The sequence below is a fragment of the Sander lucioperca genome, chromosome 14 (assembly GCF_008315115.2).
Source record: "Sander lucioperca isolate FBNREF2018 chromosome 14, SLUC_FBN_1.2, whole genome shotgun sequence".
NCBI lineage: Eukaryota > Metazoa > Chordata > Actinopteri > Perciformes > Percidae > Sander > Sander lucioperca.
Genome location: NC_050186.1, coordinates 24,027,531 through 24,050,030, shown reverse-complemented (window position 1 = coordinate 24,050,030; position 22,500 = coordinate 24,027,531). Strand labels below are relative to the sequence as shown.

The following is a 22,500-nucleotide window of genomic DNA, read 5'->3' as shown; positions in this document are numbered from 1 at the left end:
TCACTGGGCTTGGCGTGGTCCTAACAGCTACTATTTTGACCCTCTGCAGCACCGTTACTTCTCATCAAGCTGCCACTTCCTCCTAACACTTCCTGCTGCTGCTGCTGCAGCAGGATGGAGAAACACAGCAGCAATAACTCTGAATGGAGCTTTTTATTTTCAGAAACTCCCAGACGGCTCGTAGACAAGTCAAAGCCACATGCACGTTGTGTAAAGCTGAATTAAAATATCACGAAGCACGTCAAGCTGGAGCTACCAGCTACGAGCTAAGCATAGTAGTTCAGTTAACGTGATGCTAACGCTAGCGGGCTACCCACTCAGGCAAAGCAGTATTTTGGAGAGTGCTACTTGCCGACCTGTTGATGAAACCAAATCCCCAAAAATTACTACAGCTCTTGTGAAACGGGTGGTAACTAACTGCAGACCTGTCAGCATCGTAGAGGACTTGGGTCTTAAAAACGTACTACGGTTGGCATGTTCTGAGTTGTGCAATAATGACAGATTCACACATTTTTCTTTTGTTTACAGTAAATAAATAATTACAAATCTTAAAGTCAAGTTCATAAAGTAACTTTCTTTGCATCAATTTGATTCCCAATCAAGATCCACTGGTAAGAATGGATTTCCATTGTTAATATGGACTTAAAAACTGTTCTGAAATGGTAAATAAAAGAATTTTAATCATGTGATAAAATATGTGATTAATCGCGATAAAAAAATTAATCGTTTGACAGCCCTAATATATATATATATATATATATATATATATTGTGTAGTATTTTATATTTGATCCAGTTTTTCTGTCTTTACGTTTTGGTTTTCAGGAAGTTTCCATAAAGTATTTATATTTTATATTTGAAAGAGTTTTAGAGTAAAAATGACGCAGTTTTAAATATGTAAAATATATATATATATATATATATATATATATATATATATATATATATATATATATATATGTAAACTGTTAATTTACTGAGAAACACTTGTTGGTGAAATAAAGACGATGAACATTAATGAAAATATCTTATTATTTATACACACACATACACATGTACACACATACACACACACACACACACACACACACACACACACATACATACAAACACAAACACATACACACACACACACACACACACACACACACACACACATACATACAAACACAAACACAAACACACACACACACACACACACACACACACACACACACAAACACACACACACACACACACACACACACACACACACACACACACACACACACACACACACACACACACACACATACTAACTATCGATCCATACAACTACTCTAAATGATAAGTAACTGTTGCAGTACTCTTAATGACTAGTTGTCTGGAAACAGACAAAATATTCCACGTTTACATAATGAAAGTTTCAAGATAACGAGATTCATTGTCACCAGTTAGTGTGGAGCATGAACCAATCAGACTACATGATCTATGGATGTAATATTTCATCATCATTCTTTACTGTAATGTAGTACTGTTTATCAGACACTGTTACTATGGTCCATGTACTACTACTGTAATGTACTACTGTTTATCAGACACTGTTTCTATGGTCCATGTACTACTACTGTAATGTACTACTGTTTATCAGACACTGTTTCTATGGTCCATGTACTACTACTGTAATGTACTACTGTTTATCAGACACTGTTTCTATGGTCCATGTACTACTACTGTAATGTACTACTGTTTATCAGACACTGTTTCTATGGTCCATGTACTACTACTGTAATGTACTACTGTTTATCAGACACTGTTTCTATGGTCCCATGTACTACTACTGTAATGTACTACTGTTTATCAGACACTGTTACTATGGTCCATGTACTACTACTGTAATGTACTACTGTTTATCAGACACTGTTTCTATGGTCCATGTACTACTACTGTAATGTACTACTGTTTATCAGACACTGTTTCTATGGTCCATGTACTACTACTGTAATGTACTACTGTTTATCAGACACTGTTTCTATGGTCCCATGTACTACTACTGTAATGTACTACTGTTTATCAGACACTGTTTCTATGGTCCCATGTACTACTACTGTAATGTACTACTGTTTATCAGATACTGTTTCTATGGTCCCATGTACTACCTTTCAGACTATTTACAGTATTGACAGTACTGCACTGTATGCATGCAGGCCCTTGGAACTGCTTGTCCAATTCTGCCAACTCGTTACTGATGATTGAGATATATAATTTATATATACTTTATATATAAAGTACTGTATATATATATATATATATATATATATATATATATATATATATATATATATATATAAAATAAATTGTTCTCAATCGAATTACCTGGATACTGTAAATAAAGATTAAATACAGTAAATAAATAAATATATATTATATATACTCGTACCACATTGGTCTGTAGTATTCTCTCTACTACTGCAGTACTTTTACAGGGATGTATTTACATCTAGTACCATAATGAAACATGTATCACCTATTTTGTACTACAATATTTAATGATTGTATGAAGGATGACCCAGTGGAACTATGGGTAGCTTGTGTGTGGGTGAGCTAAAGTAACGTTTCATTGGTATTTCACTATATATTAGTTTTCTGAACCAATGATTGTGAAAGTGCAATTTTTCTTTAAATATATGAATGCACAATGTAATGTTTTGAACATTGGACAGCCTGTTACAAGTGATGATCATTGCGAGTTTTGTGTCTAGAGTTTTGAAAAATGACGTCAAGGTTCTGAAATTAGTAGCAAAGAGATTGTAAAAAACTGTAAAAAACGACAAAAACATGAGAGAAGGTGAGAAACTTTATCAGCTTCTCTAACATTTCTTCACTCACTTGATTCTGAGTTTAAATTTAAACAACAGAATATATTCCTAAATGTATATATATATATATATATATCTGCTGTTGTCTCTCTCTGTGTGACTCCGTTGCTAGGTGACCGCTGTCAGGCAGCTGTAACCTGATAGGCCGACAGCAGCGGCCAATAGAAACCTGAGAGCAGCTCTACTTTCTATTGGCTGGTCAGGTTTCAGCCTCTGAATCTATAACGTTATTATGAATATTTATTTACACATTCAAATACTCAAATATTCTGTTTTATTTATTCTGATTTTAACATCTTACAGGAAACGTTTTATATTTGTTGTTTTAGTAATTATTGTTTCTTCATATTTATATTTTAAAGAGTTTTAAGTGACTGAAGCTTTGTGTGTAAATAATAACCGTGTGTGTGTGTGTGTGTGTGTGTGTCTGTGTGTATGTGTGTGTGTGTGTGTGTGTGTGTGTGTGTGTGTGTGTGTGTGTCTGTGTGTCTGTGTGTCTGTGTGTGTGTCTGTGTGTTTGTGTGTGTGTGTGTCTGTCTGTCTGTGTGTGTGTGTGTGTGTGTGTGTGTGTGTGTGTGTCTGTCTGTGTATGTGTGTGTGTGTGTGTGTGTGTGTGTGTGTGTGTGTGTGTGTGTGTGTGTGTGTGTCTGTGTGTTTGTGTGTGTGTCTGTGTGTTTGTGTGTGTGTGTGTGTGTGTGTGTCTGTGTGTCTGTGTGTGTGTCTGTGTGTTTGTGTGTGTGTCTGTGTATGTGTGTGTGTGTGTGTGTGTGTGTGTGTGTGTGTGTGTGTGTGTGTGTGTGTGTGTGTGTGTGTGTGTGTGTCTGTGTGTTGTGTGTGTGTGTGTGTGTGTGTGTCTGTGTGTGTGTGTGTGTGTGTGTGTGTGAGTGTGTGTGTGTGTGTGTGTGTGTGTGTGTGTGTGTGTCGTGTGTGTGTCTGTGTGTTTGTGTGTGTGTGTGTCTGTTGTGTGTGTGTGTGTGTGTGTGTGTGTGTGTGTGTGTCTGTCTGTGTATGTGTGTGTGTGTGTGTGTGTGTGTGTGTGTGTGTGTGTGTGTGTCTGTGTGTGTGTGTGTGTTGTGTGTGTGTGTGTGTGTGTGTCTGTCTGTGTGTGTGTGTGTGTGTGTGTGTGTGTGTGTGTGTGGTGTGTGTGTGTCTGTGTGTTGTGTGTGTGTGTGTGTGTGTGTGTGTCTGTGTGTGTGTGTGTGTGTGTGTGTGTGTGTGTGTGTGTGTGTGTGTGTGTGTGTGTGTGTGTGTGTGTCTGTGTGTCTGTGTGTGTGTCTGTGTGTTTGTGTGTGTGTGTGTGTGTGTGTGTGTGTGTCTGTCTGTGTGTGTGTGTGTGTGTGTGTGTGTGTGTGTGTGTCTGTGTGTGTGTGTGTGTGTGTGTGTGTCTGTGTGTGTGTGTGTGTGTGTGTGTGTGTCTGTGTGTGTGTGTGTGTGTGTGTGTGTGTGTGTGTGTGTGTGTGTGTGTGTGTGTGTGTGTGTGTGTGTGTGTGTGTCTGTGTGTGTGTGTGTCTGTGTCTGTGTGTGTGTGTGTGTGTGTGTGTGTGTGTGTGTGTCTGTGTGTGTGTGTGTGTGTGTGTGTGTCTGTGTGTGTGTGTGTGTGTGTGTGTCGGCTGAGCAGCTGAATTATTGATGACGTCTGTGTTTCTGTGAGAGACGAGAGAGAACAGGAGAGGAGGAAGAAATGATGGAGTGAACGAAGAGGATGAGAGGAGAGAAACGGAGAGAAATGAAAAATAAACCAGAAGATGTGAAGTGAAGAATATCAGGTCAGTTCCTGTTTCCTTTAAAAGTCTGTCCAATCAGAAGGCAGCAGCTGTGAAGCTAATGCTAAGCTAACGGTACGTACGAGCAATTTGTATCTGTAAACAACATGGTGAGTCGTTATGGTTACGTGATAAACAATCATAGTTTAAAATACTGAGTTGGTTTACACATATACACAGATACACATGTAGAGATACACATATACATATACACATATACATATACACATATACACATATACATATACACATATACATATACACATATACACATATACATATACACATATACACAGATACACATGTAGAGATACACATATACATATACACATATACATATACACATATACATATACATATACATATACATATTCAATTCAATTCAATTCAATTGTATTTATAGTATCAAATCATAACAAGAGATATCTCGAGACACTTTACAGATAGAGTAGGTCTAGACCAAACTCTGTAGTTTACGAAGCCCCAACTATTACAGTGGTTGCCTCAAGAGCAAGCATTAGCAGTAGCTATAGCGACAGTGGCGAGGAAAAACTCCCTTTTTGTTAGGAAGAAACCTGGGACAGACCCAGACTCTTGGTAGGCGGTGTCTGACGGCACCAGTTGGGGGAGTGGTGAATGGTGGCAATAATAGTCATAATAAAGATAGTGAAGCAGTGATCACAATGGTAGTCGTAGTAGTTCATGTCATAGTAGGGCACAGCAGGGCGTTACGGGGTGTAGTGTGGCACAGCAGCCTGGGTGGACGCGGTTGGACGCGGCAGGACGCAGTCGGACACTGCGGGGAATCGCAGAGCGTAGCAGGGTGTAGTAAGTCCATAGCGTCAGCTGCACCCAGGACCCCGGTGTAGGTGCCACCCAATTCCAAGGCGATGTTCTGGGTGAAGAAGAAGCAAAGGGACTCCGGGGAGAAAACTCCCCAGAGCTAGGTTAGTAACAGGCATTTCTGGGACTAAGATGCACACAAAAGGAGACAAGTGAAAAGAGAGAAGAGGGAGCGGCTCATTGTGTCCTTGGAAGGAGCTTCCCACAGCAGTCTAGAGTTATAATAGTATAACTAAGAGAGGCAGGCTAAAGAGAGGGGCCCTGGACCGGGCTCGTACTCTCCCCTGCCGGAACGGGCTTGTACTTCCTGCCTCCCTCTACTCTACTCTACTATGCTGCAACTCCTCACTCCCTAACTATAAGCTTTATCAAAGATGATGGTTTTCAGTTTATTCTTAAATGTGGCGACGGTGTCAGCCCCCCGAACCCAAGTTGGGAGCTGGTTCCACAGGAGAGGAGCCTGGTAGCTGAAGGCTCTGGCTCCCATTCTACTTTTAGAGACTCTAGGAACCACAAGTAGCTCTGAGTTCTGGGAGCGCAGTACTCTAGTGGGACAGTAAGGTACTAAGAGCTCTTCTATGTATGATGGTGCTTGACCATTTAGTGCTTTGTAGGTCAGAAGAAGGATTTTAAATTCAATCCTGGATTTTACAGGAAGCCAATGCAGAGAAGCTAATACAGGAGAAATATGATCTCTTTTGTTAGTTCTTGTCAGAACACGTGCTGCAGCATTCTGGATCAGCTGGAGGGTCTTGAGGGACTTATTTGAGCAGCCTGATAGTAAAGAATTACAGTAGTCCAGCCGGGAAGTAACGAAGCATGGACTAGTTTTTCAGCATCGTTTTGAGACAGGATGTTCCTGATTTTGGCAATGTTACGAAGATGGAAAAAGGCTGTTCTTGAGGTTTGTTTTAAGTGGGCGTTAAAGGATAGATCCTGATCAAAAATAACTCCTAGATTTCTGACAGTAGTGCTGGAGGCCAGGGCAATACCATCTAGAGTAGCTATATCTTTAGATAATGAAGTTCGGTGGTGCTTGGGTCCCAGCACAATAACTTCCGTTTTGTTTGAGTTTAACATCAGAAAATTGTGGGTCATCCAGGATTTTATATCTTTAATGCACACTTGAAGTTTAGCTAACTGACCGCTTTCGTCTGGCTTAATTGACAGATATAATTGGGTGTCGTCTGCGTAACAGTGAAAGTTAATTGAGTGCTTCCTAATAATATTGCCTAGAAGAAGCATATATAAAGAGAATAGAATTGGTCCAAGCACTGAGCCTTGAGGAACGCCATGGCTAACTTTAGCGTATTTGGATGGTTTATCGTTGATATTAACAAATTGGGATCGCTCAGAAAAATAGGACTTAAACCAGCTTAGTGCGATTCTTTTAATGCCAACTAAATGTTCCAGTCTCTGTAAGAGGATGGTATGGTCAATAGTATCGAATGCAGCACTAAGATCTAATAAGACAAGTACGGAGACAAGTCCTTTGTCTGCAGCAGTTAGAAGGCCGTTAGTGATTTTCACCAGTGCCGTCTCTGTGCTATGATGCTTTCTAAATCCTGACTGAAAGTCCTCAAATAGACTATTTCTATGCAGAAAGTCACACAATTGATTAGCGACTACCTTCTCAAGGATTTTGGAGAGAAACGGGAGGTTAGATATAGGTCTATAGTTGGCTAAGACCTCAGGGTCGAGGGTGGGTTTTTTCAGAATAGGTTTTATCACAGCTACTTTAAAAGACTGCGGTACGTGACCCGTTAATAAGGACATATTGATCGTATCTAGTAATGTGGTATTGACCACGGGTAGTGCTTCTTTAAGTAGCTTCGTTGGAATGGGGTCTAAGAGACAGGTAGTTGGCTTAGCTGAAGAGACCCTTAACATTAATTGTTGGAGGTCTAAAGGATAAAAGCCGTCTAAATAAGTATCAGGTCTTATCGTTCTCTCTAGCCCTCCTGCGCCCAATGGTGAGCCGTTGGAAGCTGTGGGCAGAAGGTGATGAATTTTTTCTCTAATTGTTATAATTTTATCATTAAAGAAGGTCATGAAGTCATCACTGCTCAGAGCTATAGGAATAGATGGCTCAGTAGAGCTGTGACTCTCTGTCAGCCTGGCTACAGTGCTGAAAAGAAACCTTGGGTTGTTCTTATTTTCTTCTATTAGTGTTGAGTAATAGTCTGATCTGGCATTTCTGAGGGCCCTCCTATAATTTTTTAGACTATCTTGCCAATCCACACGAGATTCTTCCAGTTTGGTGGAACGCCATTTACTTTCAAGTTTTCGTGAGATTTGTTTTAATTTGCGAGTTTGGGAGTTATACCAAGGAGCTAGTTTCCTTTCCTTCATCGTCTTCTTTTTGAGAGGAGCAACAGAGTCTAAAGTAGTCCGTAGGCAGGCCGTAGCAGCGTCTACAAAGTTATCAAGTTGGGAGGGACTAAAGTTAACATAACGGTCCTCTGTTATATTAAGGCATGACATTGAGTTAAGTGCTGTTGGAATAGCTTCCTTAAATTTAGCTATAGCACTGTCAGATAAGCATCTAGTGTAGAAACTTTTATTTAATTTCGTATAGTCTGGTAGTAGGAATTCGAAAGTTATTAAAAAATGGTCTGATAATAAAGGATTCTGCGGAAATACTATTAAATCGTCAATTTTGATGCCATATTCTAGCACAAGGTCGAGGGTGTGGTTAAAACAGTGAGTGGCCTCATGCACACTCTGACTATATACATATACACATATACACATATACACATACATATACACATATACATATACACATACATATACACATATACATATACATATACACATATACACAGATACACATACATATACACATATACACATATACATATACACATATACATATACACATACATATACACATATACATATACATATACACATATACACAGATACACAGATACACATATAGAGATACACATATACACATATACACAGATACACATATACACATATACACAGATACACAGATACAGATACACATATACACAGATACATATACACATATACATATATACATATACACATATACACAGATACACATATACACAGATACACATATAGAGATACACATATACACATATACACAGATACAGATACACATATACACATATACACATACATATACACATATACACATATACACATATACACATACATATACACATATACACATATACACAGATACACATATAGAGATACACATATAAACATATACACAGATACACAGATACAGATACACATATACACAGATACATATACACATATACATATATACATATACACATATACATATACACATGTACAAATACACATATAGAGATACACATATACACATATACACATATACACAGATACAGATACACATATACACAGATACATATACACATATACATATATACATATACACATATACATATACACATATACAGATACACATATACACATACACATATAGATATACACATATACACATATACACATACACATATACACATATACATATACACATATACACATATACACATATACAGATACACATATACACATATACATCTACACATATACATATACACATATACATATACACATATACAGATACACATATACAGATATACACATATACACATATACATATACACATATACAGATATACACATATACATATACACATATACACATATACATATACACATATACACATATACATATACACATATACACATATACATATACACATATACACATATACACATATACATATACACATATACAGATATACACATATACACATATACATATACACATATACAGATACACATATACACATATACATATACACATATACAGATACACATATACATATACACATATACACATATACAGATACACATATACACATATACATATACACATATACAGATACACATATACACATATACATATACACATATACATATACACATATACAGATACACATATACAGATACACATATACACATATACATATACACATATACACATATACATATACACATATACATATACACATATACAGATACACATACATATACACATATACACATATACAGATACACATATACACATATACATATACACATATACACATATACAGATACACATATACACATATACATATACACATATACATATACACATATACAGATACACATATACAGATACACATATACACATATACAGATACACATATACACATATACAGATACACATATACACATATACATATACACATATACAGATACACATGTACAGGTCTGTCTCCGATGGTTACGACAGAATAACGAATAATAATTAAATATTAAAACCTTCTGAAGAGGAACTTTCTCTCGTCTCTCAGGAGAAAATGTCGGACGACAGAAAAGAGGAAGAGGAAGAGGAAGTGACCTGCCAGCCCCTCCCCCCTCTGCCCCCCTCTGTTGCCAAGGAGACGGCGATGTCAGCGCGGAGGCAGGACCTGGTGTGCATCGTGTGTTTCGGGAGCTACGACCTGGCGGCGCGGTTGCCGCGGCGACTGCACTGTGGCCACGCCTTCTGCCAGGCGTGTCTAAAGAGACTCGACACCGTCATCAACGAGCAGGTGAGCAATGACATCATCACCGTCAGTGCGATGACATCACATTACACATTTTTTGAAAGAGTACAAGGACCCTCTTGTACGTCCAATTACCCATCTTCTTAACATGTCCTTTAACCATTCTATAGTCCCTGCAGATTGGAAAGTGGCTGCAGTGACACCAATATTTAAATCAGGTGCTATAACTGAAATGTCCAATTACAGACCTATCAGCATACTTCCTGTTATATCAAAAATAGCAGAGAAGTGGGTAGTCAGACTGTTGATGGCCCATCTGGAAAATGTCCAACCTTCATTACATCCATTACAATTTGGTTTTCGGACCCATCAGTCTGACAGTGGCCTGTGTGTGTTAACAGAACACATAAAAGGTTTGCTTGACCAGAGTCCTTGTGTCGGGGCTGTCTTCTTAGATCTGAAGAAAGCCTTTGACCCTGTAAACCATCAGATTTTAATATCCACGTTGACTCCGTTTAACATCTCTGATCAAGCACTTGTATGGTTTAAATCCTATCTGTCCCACAGGAAACAGTACGTGGTAGTAGATGGTGTCAAATCTCCCTGTTTAGATTCTGGAGTTGGTGTCCCGCAGGGATCTATCCTTGGGCCAATTCTGTTCTCACTTTTTATCAATAACCTACCAAATTCATGTACAAATGTCTTCTCGCAGATGTATGCGGATGACGCAGTGATTTACACTCAAGCAAAAACCGTCCAGCAAGCAGCTGCTGATCTCACAGATGCCGTATTCTATGTGCAGGACTGGCTCAAGGATTCATGGCTCATGTTGAACACCAGAAAAACTGTGTGCATGTACTTCTCAAATCGGCAGGTCGAAGTAACCAGATCCAATGTCTTTATGAATGGAGTGGAACTTGACGTGGTCTCAGAATTCAAATACCTTGGGGTAGTCCTTGATCCAGCACTTTGTTTCAAAAGTCATGTAAAAAAAAGTAGCACAGGTAGTCAAATTTAATCTTCAACATTTCCGACATATTCGAAATAATTTAATCATGGATGTTGCTAAAACATATTTTTATTCAATGATTATTTCTCATTTTGACTATTGCTTGACTACCTGGTCTCTTGCTTGCCCCACAACACTTGCAACCATGGAACGTCTCTATAAAAAGGCATTAAAAACACCGCTATCCCACCACTATTGGCATGTTATAAAAAAACATAGACTATTGGATTTTCGAAACATGATCAATTTGAAAATGGCCTGTTTGATATATAAGGTTCTACATTCCCTCGCTCCTCCACCATTGAAGGACTTTATCAAATCTAAAGATAATCTGCAGAGGACCACTCGAGCCTCTACTAATGTTGAGAGAATACCCTACATATAGCTTGTTTAAAGTTCAGTTGAAAAAATGGCTATGGGCAAATCAAAGTTGCACACATTAGTGGGTATGTTGTATCTTTTTCTGAATTTCTTTATTTTGTAATGTGTATATGGATTTTTGAAGTTGAATGAATTTTTAAGTCCTATGTGAATATTGTATATAGGGCTTTTGTTAATTTATTGCTAAACGATGTACTTACTGTAGATGTAAATGTTATTATGCGATGTTCTGTGACCTGTGTGATCTTAGCCCGTGGGACTACGGATGGGCTACAATCCGGCATGTTTACACGCATGTATTCCATGTTTGTTCATTAACATGCACTGTCCCAATCAAATAAATAATAAAAATCATCACTATCAGAGCGATGACATCATCATCCACACTGTCTGAGCGATGACATCATCATCCACACTGTCTGATGCTGCGTTCATAGACATTTTTCCGAGTGAAAACGGCCTATATATAAACTAACATGTTTCAGATTATTCATTAACAGACCTATATATAAACTAACATGTTTCAGATTATTCATTAACAGACCTATATATAAACTAACATGTTTCAGATTATTCATTAATAGACCTATATATAAACTAACACCTGTCCGTGTGCTGTTTGGATGCTCGTATAAGAAAACAACAGCAGATCTTTAGTTATTGTGGCGTCCATGTTTTCACCACCTGATGCTCTCGGCTACGGCCAACAGCTGGTGGCAGTCATGTAACGGGGGCGGTCCCCGTTATTCCCAGGTGGCATGAATGCACCATGAGCTTCAGACAAAAACTACACGACCGTTACGTATGAAGGTAAATATGGTGCAAAATGGGAGAGCTTGTAGAATACGATGTGAGAACTTGCAGAACAAAAAATCTGAACTTGTATGTTAAAATTTGCACTTGTAAAAATTTAATTTGCACTTGTAAAAAATATTCACACACATGTGATCTGAATTTGAAGTCATACAAAGAAAAAAAACATGAGAGCTTGTAAAAAAAATCTGAACTTGTAAATTGAAATTTGCACTTGTAGAAAATGTTCACACACCTGTATTCTGAATGTGAAGTTACAGAAACAATATTCACAAATGTGTAGATTGATATTTACATGAACACAATGACAGCTGCAAACTTATAATGCAACATTTACTCCTATACTTTTTTTATTTACTCTGGTTCATTTTCCATCACAACCACAACTCAGTGATTACAACCTCTGGAATCTGTCACTGCAACTTCACATATGAGCTCTCTCGCATCACAAAGTGGCCAATCTGCACCTCGACTTTCACAACACTCTTGATGATACATTTGGTGCAAAACTAATTAGTACCTGTGGACTTAGGCTGTGGAGCTCTGAGCTAACAGAACGGGAAAATCAGGGTTTCTATCGCCAGATGAGGGACAACTCTGTCTGGCTTATTTATGTAGCATGGAAACTTGGTGGAATAGCATGCTAGCATTAGCTAACTAACAGCCAGCCCGCTTCGAAATAAATACCTTTTAATTGTCTAAACACTTTTTAACAGTCAAACTAAAACACTGGCGGTGAGCTCCAGGGCCTGCAGCCGCAGACGGACCGTCATCAGTGGGTAACAGGTGCCAAGTTTCGCATCCCTGCCGAGAATTGCATCCACTAGGGAAAATAATGATTTTATAAGGCAAAGTACTGTTTAAAAACTAGGCAATAGTAAATCTCTTTGTCATGTTCATCAATAATGATTAGAATTTTAGAAGGTTTAGAGACATCAATGTTTTATCAGACTCTGTAGTAGCATTTCCTTGCTACCTAGATGCAGTTTTCGGCAGCAATGAATTCTGCAGAAATTATTGTTTCTGCCCAAGCGGGTGCAATTCTTAGCAGGGATGCACAACATCAGCAAAGCAAGCTCTGGTCGTGGCCGGGGGATGGGCCGCTGCTACGGGATGTGGGGCTCTCCGTGTCCCGCTGGAGCTCCGACTGCAGGTCGAGGTCGGCAGCGAAGCTTTCTGGCAAAAGCAGTGTTGCTACGCTGGTCGATCCCCACTGATGACGGTCCGTCTGCGGCTGCAGGCCCTGGAGCTCACCGCCAGTGTTTTAGTTTGACTGTTAAAAAGTGTTTAGATAATTAAAAGGTATTTATTTAGAAGCGGGCTGGCTGCTAGTTAGCTAGCTAACGCTAGCATGCTATTCCACCAAGTTTCCATGCTACATAAATAAGCCAGACAGAGTTGTCCCTCATCTGGCGATAGAAACCCTGATTTTCCCATAGACTGTATATAAGAAGGCTTTTCCCGTTCTGTTAGCTCAGAGCTCCACAGCCTAAGTCCACAGGTACTAATTAGTTTTGCACCAAATGTATCGTCAAGAGTGTTGTGAAAGTCGAGGTGCAGATTGGCCACTTTGTGATGCGAGAGAGCTCATATGTGAAGTAGCAGTGACAGATTCCAGAGGTTGTAATCACTGAGTTGTGGTTGTGATGGAAAATGAACCAGAGTAAAATAAAAAGTATACGAGTAAATGTTGCATTATAAGTTTGCAGCTGTCATTGTGTTCATGTAAATATCAATCTACACATTTGTGAATATTGTTTCTGTAACTTCACATTCAGAATACAGGTGTGTGAACATTTTCTACAAGTGCAAATTTCAACTTACAAGTTCAGATTTTTTTTACAAGCTCTCATGTTTTTATTCTTTGTATGACTTCAAATTCAGATCACATGTGTGTGAATATTTTTTACAAGTGCAAATTTTATTTTTACAAGTGCAAATTTTAACATACAAGTTCAGATTTTTTGTTCTGCAAGTTCTCACATCGTATTCTACAAGCTCTCCCATTTTGCTCCGTATTTACCTTCATAGTTACGTTGCTTTAAAACCGCTGAGATCTGAACGTGTCCCGTTGTTTTCAAAGATCCAAACAGCTACGTCATCACAGAGTCAGCTAGCATAGCATCAGCTAACCTAGCCAATAACACAGTACACAGAGAGCTAGCATAGCATCAGCTAACCTAGCCAGTAACACAATACACAGAGATATAGCATAGCATCAGCTAACTTAGCCAAACAACAGTACACAGAGAGCTAGCCTAGCATCAGCTAACCTAGCCAATAACACAGTACACAGAGAGCTAGCATAGCATCAGTCAACATAGCCAAACAACAGTACACAGAGAGCTAGCATAGCATCAGCTAATGTAGCCAATAACACAGTACACAGAGAGCTAGCATAGCATCAGTCAATCTAGCCAAACAACAGTACAGATAGAGTTAGCATAGCATCAGCTAAAGTAGCCAAAAACAATGTACACAGAGAGCTAGCATAGCATCAGCTAACATAGCCATAACACATTACACAGAGGGCTAGCATAGCATCAGCTAAAGTAGCCAATAACACAGTACACAGAGAGCTAGCATAGCATCAGTCAATTTAGCCAAAAAACAATGTACACAGAGAGCTAGCATAGCATCAGCTAACATAGCCATAACACATTACACAGAGGGCTAGCATAGCATCAGCTAAAGTAGCCAATAACACAGTACACAGAGAGCTATCATAGCATCAGTGAACATAGCCAATAACACAGTACACAGAGAGCTAGCATAACATCAGTGAACATAGCCAATAACACAGTACACAGAGAGCTAGCATAGCATCAGTGAACATAGCCAATAACACAGTACACAGAGAGCTAGCATAGCATCAGTGAATATAGCCAATAACACAGTACACAGAGAGCTAGCATAGCATCAGTCAATGTAGCCAAACAACAGTACACAGAGAGCTAGCATAGCATCAGTGAACATAGCATATATATATATATATATATATATATATATATATATATATATATATAGTGTGATCACACAGTCAAAAGCTTAATAAAACGTTAAAAAAGTCCTACGTCCTGTAACTGAACTACACTTCCCATGAGTCTTTGTGCTCCTCCCCTAGGTGTGGATCCCGTGTCCTCAGTGTCGGCAGAATACGCCGCGGCCGCGGGGCGGCGCCGCTGGTCTGGACCTGGACCTGGCGTCCTTCCTGGCGGTGAAGCAGGGCAGCAGAGATGTGCTGGGAGCCGGGCCCCCGGCCGCCAGCGCTGGTGGCCGGGGGCCCGGCTCCCAGCACGGGAAGCTCTGGCTGGGGAAGGACGGCCCTGAGGACGCCTGGTCACACGGAGGGCTGGCCCAGCCACGCTTCCATCGCTACGGAAACTGCTGCCCGCCGGCCTCCTATTGGCTCTGCTGCTGGTTCTGCTGCAGGGGGCGGGGCTAGGACCGACCAATGAGTGTGCTGAATGGAGATTATTCTGTAAATAAACTGTAGCGTGTTACTGAGGTTCATAATTCATTCAGAAACATGAAGAAAATCACAAACAATCAGAGAGACAGACAGACAGACAGACAGGCAGACAGACAGAGAGGCAGGCAGGCAGACAGACAGACAGACAGACAGGCAGGCAGACAGGCAGAAAGACAGACAGACAGACAGACAGGCAGACAGACAGACAGGCATCAGAGAGTGTTTTTTTAAGTGAATGATCAAAAAACAATGTTTACTGATGATATATACGTCTTCATATATGAAGCATGTCCCATCTAATATATATATATATATATATATATAATACTATTGGATAGTATTGTTTATGTTTTATTTAACATTATAACAAAATAAGGAATGTAAAATGTTTCTGTTTATTAAAATTAAACCAACGCTGTCTATATGTGTCCTACCTGTCTATGTGTCCTACCTGTCTGTATGTGTCCTACCTGTCTATATGTGTCCTACCTGTCTATGTGTCCTACCTGTCTATATGTGTCCTACCTGTCTATATGTGTCCTACCTGTCTGTATGTGTCCTACCTGTCTATATGTGTCCTACCTGTCTATGTGTCCTACCTGTCTATGTGTCCTACCTGTCTGTATGTGTCCTACCTGTCTATATGTGTCCTACCTGTCTATGTGTCCTACCTGTCTATATGTGTCCTACCTGTCTGTATGTGTCCTACCTGTCTGTATGTGTCCTACCTGTCTGTGTGTCCTACCTGTCTGTATGTGTCCCACCTGTCTGTATGTGTCCTACCTGTCTATATGTGTCCTACCTGTCTGTATGTGTCCTACCTGTATGTATGTGTCCTACCTGTCTATATGTGTCCTACCTGTCTGTATGTGTCCTACCTGTCTATATGTGTCCTACCTGTCTATATGTGTCCTACCTGTCTATATGTGTCCTACCTGTCTTTGTGTCCTACCTGTCTGTATGTGTCCTACCTGTCTGTATGTGTCCTACCTGTCTATATGTGTCCTACCTGTCTGTATGTGTCCTACCTGTCTGTATGTGTCCTACCTGTCTGTATGTGTCCTACCTGTCTGTATGTGTCCTACCTGTCTATATGTGTCCTACCTGTCTGTATGTGTCCTACCTGTCTGTATGTGTCCTACCTGTCTGTATGTGTCCTACCTGTCTATATGTGTCCTACCTGTAGTTCTCTGCTGAGCCAGCAGGCTGCACTGTTGGCTCCATTAAGGCTCTGGTCAACAGTATTAGGATCCCAGTGATCCAATCCAATGTTCCTTTAAAACACAGGTCTAAATAAGATGGGTCAGGTGATCCTGGACAGAAAACATGGGATTTCTAAATCCAGATCTATTTGATCCAGATTACATTTTTTGAAAAACTGGGCCCTGGTTACTATATGCAATTTAAATTCAATTTTATTTAAAGTATCAAATCATAACAAGAGTTATCTCGAGACACTTTCCAGATAGAGGATGTCTAGACCACACTCAAGATAATAATAGCAATAGAGCAATGATAATAATATAATATATAATAATATATAATACTGTTTTAATCAGACATTATATTGTTATATCTTGGTATTACAGATCATATCAGAAGGATTAGCACAACACAACGCTGCTGAGAAAGAATATTTATTCATAATTACACATTTTACAAAAGTAGAGAAACAAATGAACATTCAACTCAAAATTATTTGATATTTCTGACCAATCACAGGCAGCCTGTTGGGCTTCAGCCAATCAGCTGCGTCAGATTTCTGCAGCTCTGATTGGACCTTTGAACAACAAAACAATAAAGCTTGATACATTCAAACAGTTTGGGTGGACGGGGAGCTGCTGGTTGGCTGGGTTAAGGAGACCTGTCGGTCTACCTACTGGCCTTCTTCAGGACATTAAGCAGGGGTTACCATGGTTACAGCTCACACTGCTGTGACATCATACACAGCAGGACCGGGCTGGCTGTGACATCATGTGTGTGTGTGTGTGTGTATATCTGTGTGTGTGTGTGTGTGTGTGTGTGTATGTGTGTGTGTGTGTGTGTGTGTGTGTGTATATCTGTGTGTGTGTGTGTGTGTGTGTGTATGTGTGTGTGTGTGTGTGTGTGTGTGTGTGTATATCTGTGTGTGTGTGTCTGTGTGTGTGTGTGTGTGTGTGTGTGTGTGTGTGTGTGTGTGTGTGTGTGTGTGTGTGTGTGTATATCTGTGTGTGTGTGTGTGTCTGTGTGTCTGTGTGTGTGTGTGTGTGTGTGTGTATATCTGTGTCTGTGTGTGTGTCTGTGTGTCTGTGTGTGTGTGTGTGTGTGTGTGTGTAATCTGTGTGTGTGTGTGTGTGTGTGTGTGTGTGTCTGTGTGTCTGTGTATCAGTGTCTGTGTGTGTGTCTGTGTGTGTGTGTGTGTATATCTGTGTCTGTGTGTGTGTCTCTGTGTGTGTGTGTCTGTGTGTGTGTGTGTGTGTGTGTGTCTGTGTGTGTGTGTGTCTGTGTGTATATCTGTGTCTGTGTGTGTGTCTCTGTGTGTGTGTGTGTGTGTGTGTCTGTGTGTGTGTGTGTCTGTGTGTGTCTGTGTGTGTGTGTCTGTGTGTGTGTATATCTGTGTCTGTGTGTGTGTCTGTGTGTCTGTGTGTGTGTGTGTGTGTGTGTGTGTGTGTGTCTCTGTGTGTGTGTGTGTCTGTGTGTGTCTGTGTGTGTGTGTGTGTGTGTGTGTCTAGTTTGGTTGTTAGTTCAGTTTCTGGACGAGCGACACAAAAAAGAAAGAAAGGTTTGGCATTTCCCCTTCATGAGGCACAAGGCATTCTGGGAGTTTGAGTCCACTTCCTGTCCTCCACAGCAGCTTTGTTACAGAGAAAGTTACCCACAATGGCACAAACTTTAAAAATCTGTCTTTGTCGGCCAATCAGAGGCTGCCTGGCCCTTCGCCCGGCCAATCACACGCTGCCGAGCCCCTCGCCCACTCTGATTGGCTGTCCCGGCTGCAGCTTGAAGCTGAAGTCCTTGGGAGCCTCAAACAGCAGGACGATGGTGGAGCCCAGGTTGAACTCGCCCACCGCCTCCCCCTTCTGTAAGACCACGCCCCCTCCCTGCACCGAGGCCCCGCCCCCAACACCTGCCACCTGCAACACCTGGTCGTCCACGGCAACGTAGCTGTAGTCGTGGAAGGAGCCTTTGCTGTAGCGAGGAGCGTTGGTCTGGAGCTCCTGCTCAACACACATGACAGATCATTTATATTAAGTTATATCTAAATTAGACATTATACAAAACAATGATATAAAGGGGTTACTTTTTCATTTTCATTTTCATCCAAGATGGCAGAAACTATGTTTGTCCTGTTTTGTTGTTTCTTGTCTGGAAATGGCATCTCTTTTAAATAATATTAACCTTGAAAATCCCAACATATGGACTTCTGAAGCATGCTGAGTGGGTTACTGTGTTCCAGTGTGGAGTTTACTTGATTATTATGTATGTATGTATTAGTATGATGCTTGATTCCCGGTACTTTTGATTCCCGGTACTTTTGATTCCTGGTACTTTTGATTCCCGGTACTTTTGATTCCCGGTACTTTTGATTCCTGGTACTTTTGATTCCCGGTACTTTTGATTCCCGGTACTTTTGATTCCCGGTACTTTTGATTCCCGGTACTTTTGGGCCTCGGTATCTCTGCGCTGACTCTCATCTGTGTGTTTGCCTCGGATGGCTGAGGGAAACCTGCAGCACAGTACTGTGTTTTACTCGTGAATGTCTTCAAACTGGATCTGGTCTTTCTGTGTAGCTTAGCTAGCTGTGGGTTAGTAGCCATTTTGTGCCTTGGCCTACACTACATGGACTTTTATTTTGGCTCATCCACCTCTAGCCTAATACTTACTCCACTACTAATCAGCTAGCTTCCACCTGCTTTAAACTTAAGCTCTGTTACTAGCTATGACTAACAACTAGAAACTAGTCACAGGCAAAAACTGCAACAACTCTAAGCACTAGCCTACTCCTAGCACTATTTGCAGCAAAGTAGGTGGCTTACTCATAGCCGCTACTAGCTAGCTAGCACTAGCTGCAGTTTTAGCCCTCACTGCTTGCTGTCACCAGCCACGGCCTCTACCACCAAGCTGCTGCCTGCCTAAAACCCCTTTATTGGGCTTCTGCTTACCTCAGCTGTGGCCCCCACCTCTTCACCACCACCACCTCAGTGGGCCTGCCTGCTACGGCCTCAGCTCCCTCCACCTCACCAGTCTATCGTCTGCTGCAGCCTCAGTGGATGCAACCTCAACTGCCTCAACCACCAGGCTGTCACCGGCTACAGCCTCAGCTGCCTCCATCTCTGGGCTGTCATCTGTTACCATCACCAGACTTGTCATCTGCTACAGTCTTAGCTGCCTCCACCACCACCACATTTGTCGTCTGCTACAGCCTCATCTGCCTTCATCACTGGACTGTCGTCTGTTTCAGCCTCAGCTGCCTCCACCACCACCACCGGGCTGTCGCCTGCCTCAACTCACCGGTCTCCTGTTAACTACTCACCGCATTGTTATCTATTTCACCTTTTGCTACACAAAGCTGTCTCTCTAGTGTTTTAAAAATGAAGCTCTATCTAGCCTTGTTTATCTTTCTGACCCCCCTTCACAGTGGGGTTGTCAAACTGCAGTCAGAGAATGAGTCCATCCATATGCAGTTCCCTTATGTAGTCTCAAGGCCTGAGAACTTTCCCACGGTCCAACTTAAATCCCAGGGGCCAAGTCACTCATTTCTGATTGTTTACAAGGCTACAAATCTACTCCACCTTCACTGCCTCTCCATTATGAAGGATTGGTTCACTGTCTCTGCAAACTCACTCTCTGCCTTTTTAATATCATTAAATTCTAGATCTGGCACTTTCTGCTATAAATCAGCTAAGTCCAGACTCCTTGTTATTATTTTATTACTAATCTCTGGAAATGTTCAGCCTAATCTGGGCCCTGATAGTCTTAAACTATGTGATACACCTGATGATTTTAAGTCTAGGTCTGGCCTGGGTATTATTCACCTAAATGTTCAGAGTTTAATGTCCAAACTGGATTTGGTTAATTCAACTGATGCTGACATTGTTGTTTTATCTGAAACCTGGCTGACAACATCTTGATGAAGATATTGGTATCGATGGTTATAATGTGTATCGCTAAGATTGCCCAAAAAGGGGGAGAGGTGTTGCTATTTATATCAAATGCAAATTCAGCTCTAATTTACTGCTCTCAAAATCGGTGAGTAAACAATTTGAGTTTTTGGCCTTAAACCTTCTGAAGTCCCCAAAGACCACTATATCAGGGTGGTTGGTTGTTATAGAACTGCATCAAATGACTCTTCATCTACACTATCAAATTTGTTAAGTTAAGTTATTTGTAATGACACTATTGTTGTTGGTGATCTGAACTGGGACTGGCTGAGGCCGATATCAGATGCTTTTAAAGAGCAGTGTGATAATTTAAATTTGACTCAATTAATTAACACTCCTACTCGGCCAAATCCTAAATGTCCGGAGAAATCATCACTCATTGATTTAATCCTGACCAATGCCCCTTTAAAGTACTCTGCAGTAGGTGTTTTTGCTAATGATGTGAGTGATCCCTGTGTGATTGCTGCTGTTAGAGACACTAAGGTGCCCAAGTCTGCACCTCGTATTGTTGAAAGGCAAAATATGCAAATGTTTGTTGAGCAGGGTTTTTTACATGACTTATTTTATTTTGACTGGAGTAGTATTGCCCTGATTGATGATGTGGAATTAGCCCTGACCTTCTTTCAGAACAGTTTTCTTGATATTTAGAGGTGCAACGATGAATCGATTAGTTGTCAACTATTAAATTAATCGGCAACTATTTTGATAATCGATTAATCGTTTGAGTCATTTTTTTATTAAAACAAATCAGATTTCTCTGATTCCAGCTTGTTAATGTGAATATCTTCTAGTGTCTTCTCTCCTCTGGGACAGTTAACTGAAGATCTTTGAGTTTTGGACAAAACAAGACATTTGAGGACGTCCTCTTAGTCTTTGGGAAACACTGATCCACATGTTTCACCATGTTTTGACATTTTTATAGATCAAACAACTAATCGATTAATCGAGAACATAATCGACAGATTAATCAACTATGAAAATAATCGTTAGTTGCAGCCCTATTGATATTTTCAATAGACATGCACCTATCCGTAAATTTAGAATTAAGCGGCGGGACAATCCCTGGTTTACTTCTGAGATATCTAATTTGCTCCACGAGAGAAATGTAGCCTGGGCAAAAGCAAGGAACTCAGATACTGACGCTGACTGGCTTGTTTTCAGACAGTTGCGAAACAGATTCACTTCACTCTTCAGAAAAGTGAAGGCTGAATTTTACTGAAACCATCTGAAACCATCATCTAAATGACCCCAAAAAATTCTGGAAAACTATTAAGTCATTATCTGCATCTACTAAACCAACAGGTTTCCCGTTGTCTCTGGTTAAGAATGGTGTGACTATATCTGACAAAGTAGAAATGTTAAATTGTTTTAATGAGCACTTCATATCATCTGGGTTCCTGTTTGACTCTGTTGCCCCTACGGTGTTGGAGCCTGTAATGATACCTTTACTACTGACGACAACACTTTCAGTCTTTCAGCTCTTTCTTTGTTGCTGATGTTCATAAAGCCCTGGAACAACTGGATCCTCGAAAACCTGCGGGCCCTGATTACTTAGAACCTTTCTTCTTGAAATTAGCTGCAGATATCCTAGCTGAACCTTGGACTCATCTTTTTA

The 22,500-nt window shown here is 40.4% G+C and overlaps 2 protein-coding genes across 5 annotated transcripts in view; one reads left to right on the top strand and one right to left on the bottom strand.

Moving 5' to 3' along the window:
• The first annotated feature begins 9,804 nt into the window (after nucleotides 1–9,804).
• Nucleotides 9,805–15,775, top strand: si:ch211-202f5.2 (uncharacterized protein LOC795181 homolog). Its single transcript, XM_031321565.2, has 2 exons — nucleotides 9,805–10,114; nucleotides 15,397–15,775. Exons 1-2 carry the CDS (start codon nucleotides 9,881–9,883, stop codon nucleotides 15,715–15,717), a joined length of 555 nt encoding a protein of 184 aa, XP_031177425.2. The 5' UTR covers nucleotides 9,805–9,880; the 3' UTR covers nucleotides 15,718–15,775.
• Nucleotides 15,776–18,460: 2,685 nt separating this feature from the next.
• pisd (phosphatidylserine decarboxylase) overlaps nucleotides 18,461–22,500 on the bottom strand; it is a 35,088-nt gene continuing 31,048 nt past the window's right edge. For all 4 annotated transcript variants that reach the window (XM_035991598.1, XM_031321563.2, XM_031321561.1 and 1 more), the window contains one exon: nucleotides 18,461–18,941. In XM_035991598.1, coding sequence (XP_035847491.1) covers nucleotides 18,672–18,941 — 270 coding nt within the window. In that variant the 3' untranslated portion in view covers nucleotides 18,461–18,671. The remainder of the gene's footprint in view (nucleotides 18,942–22,500) is intronic.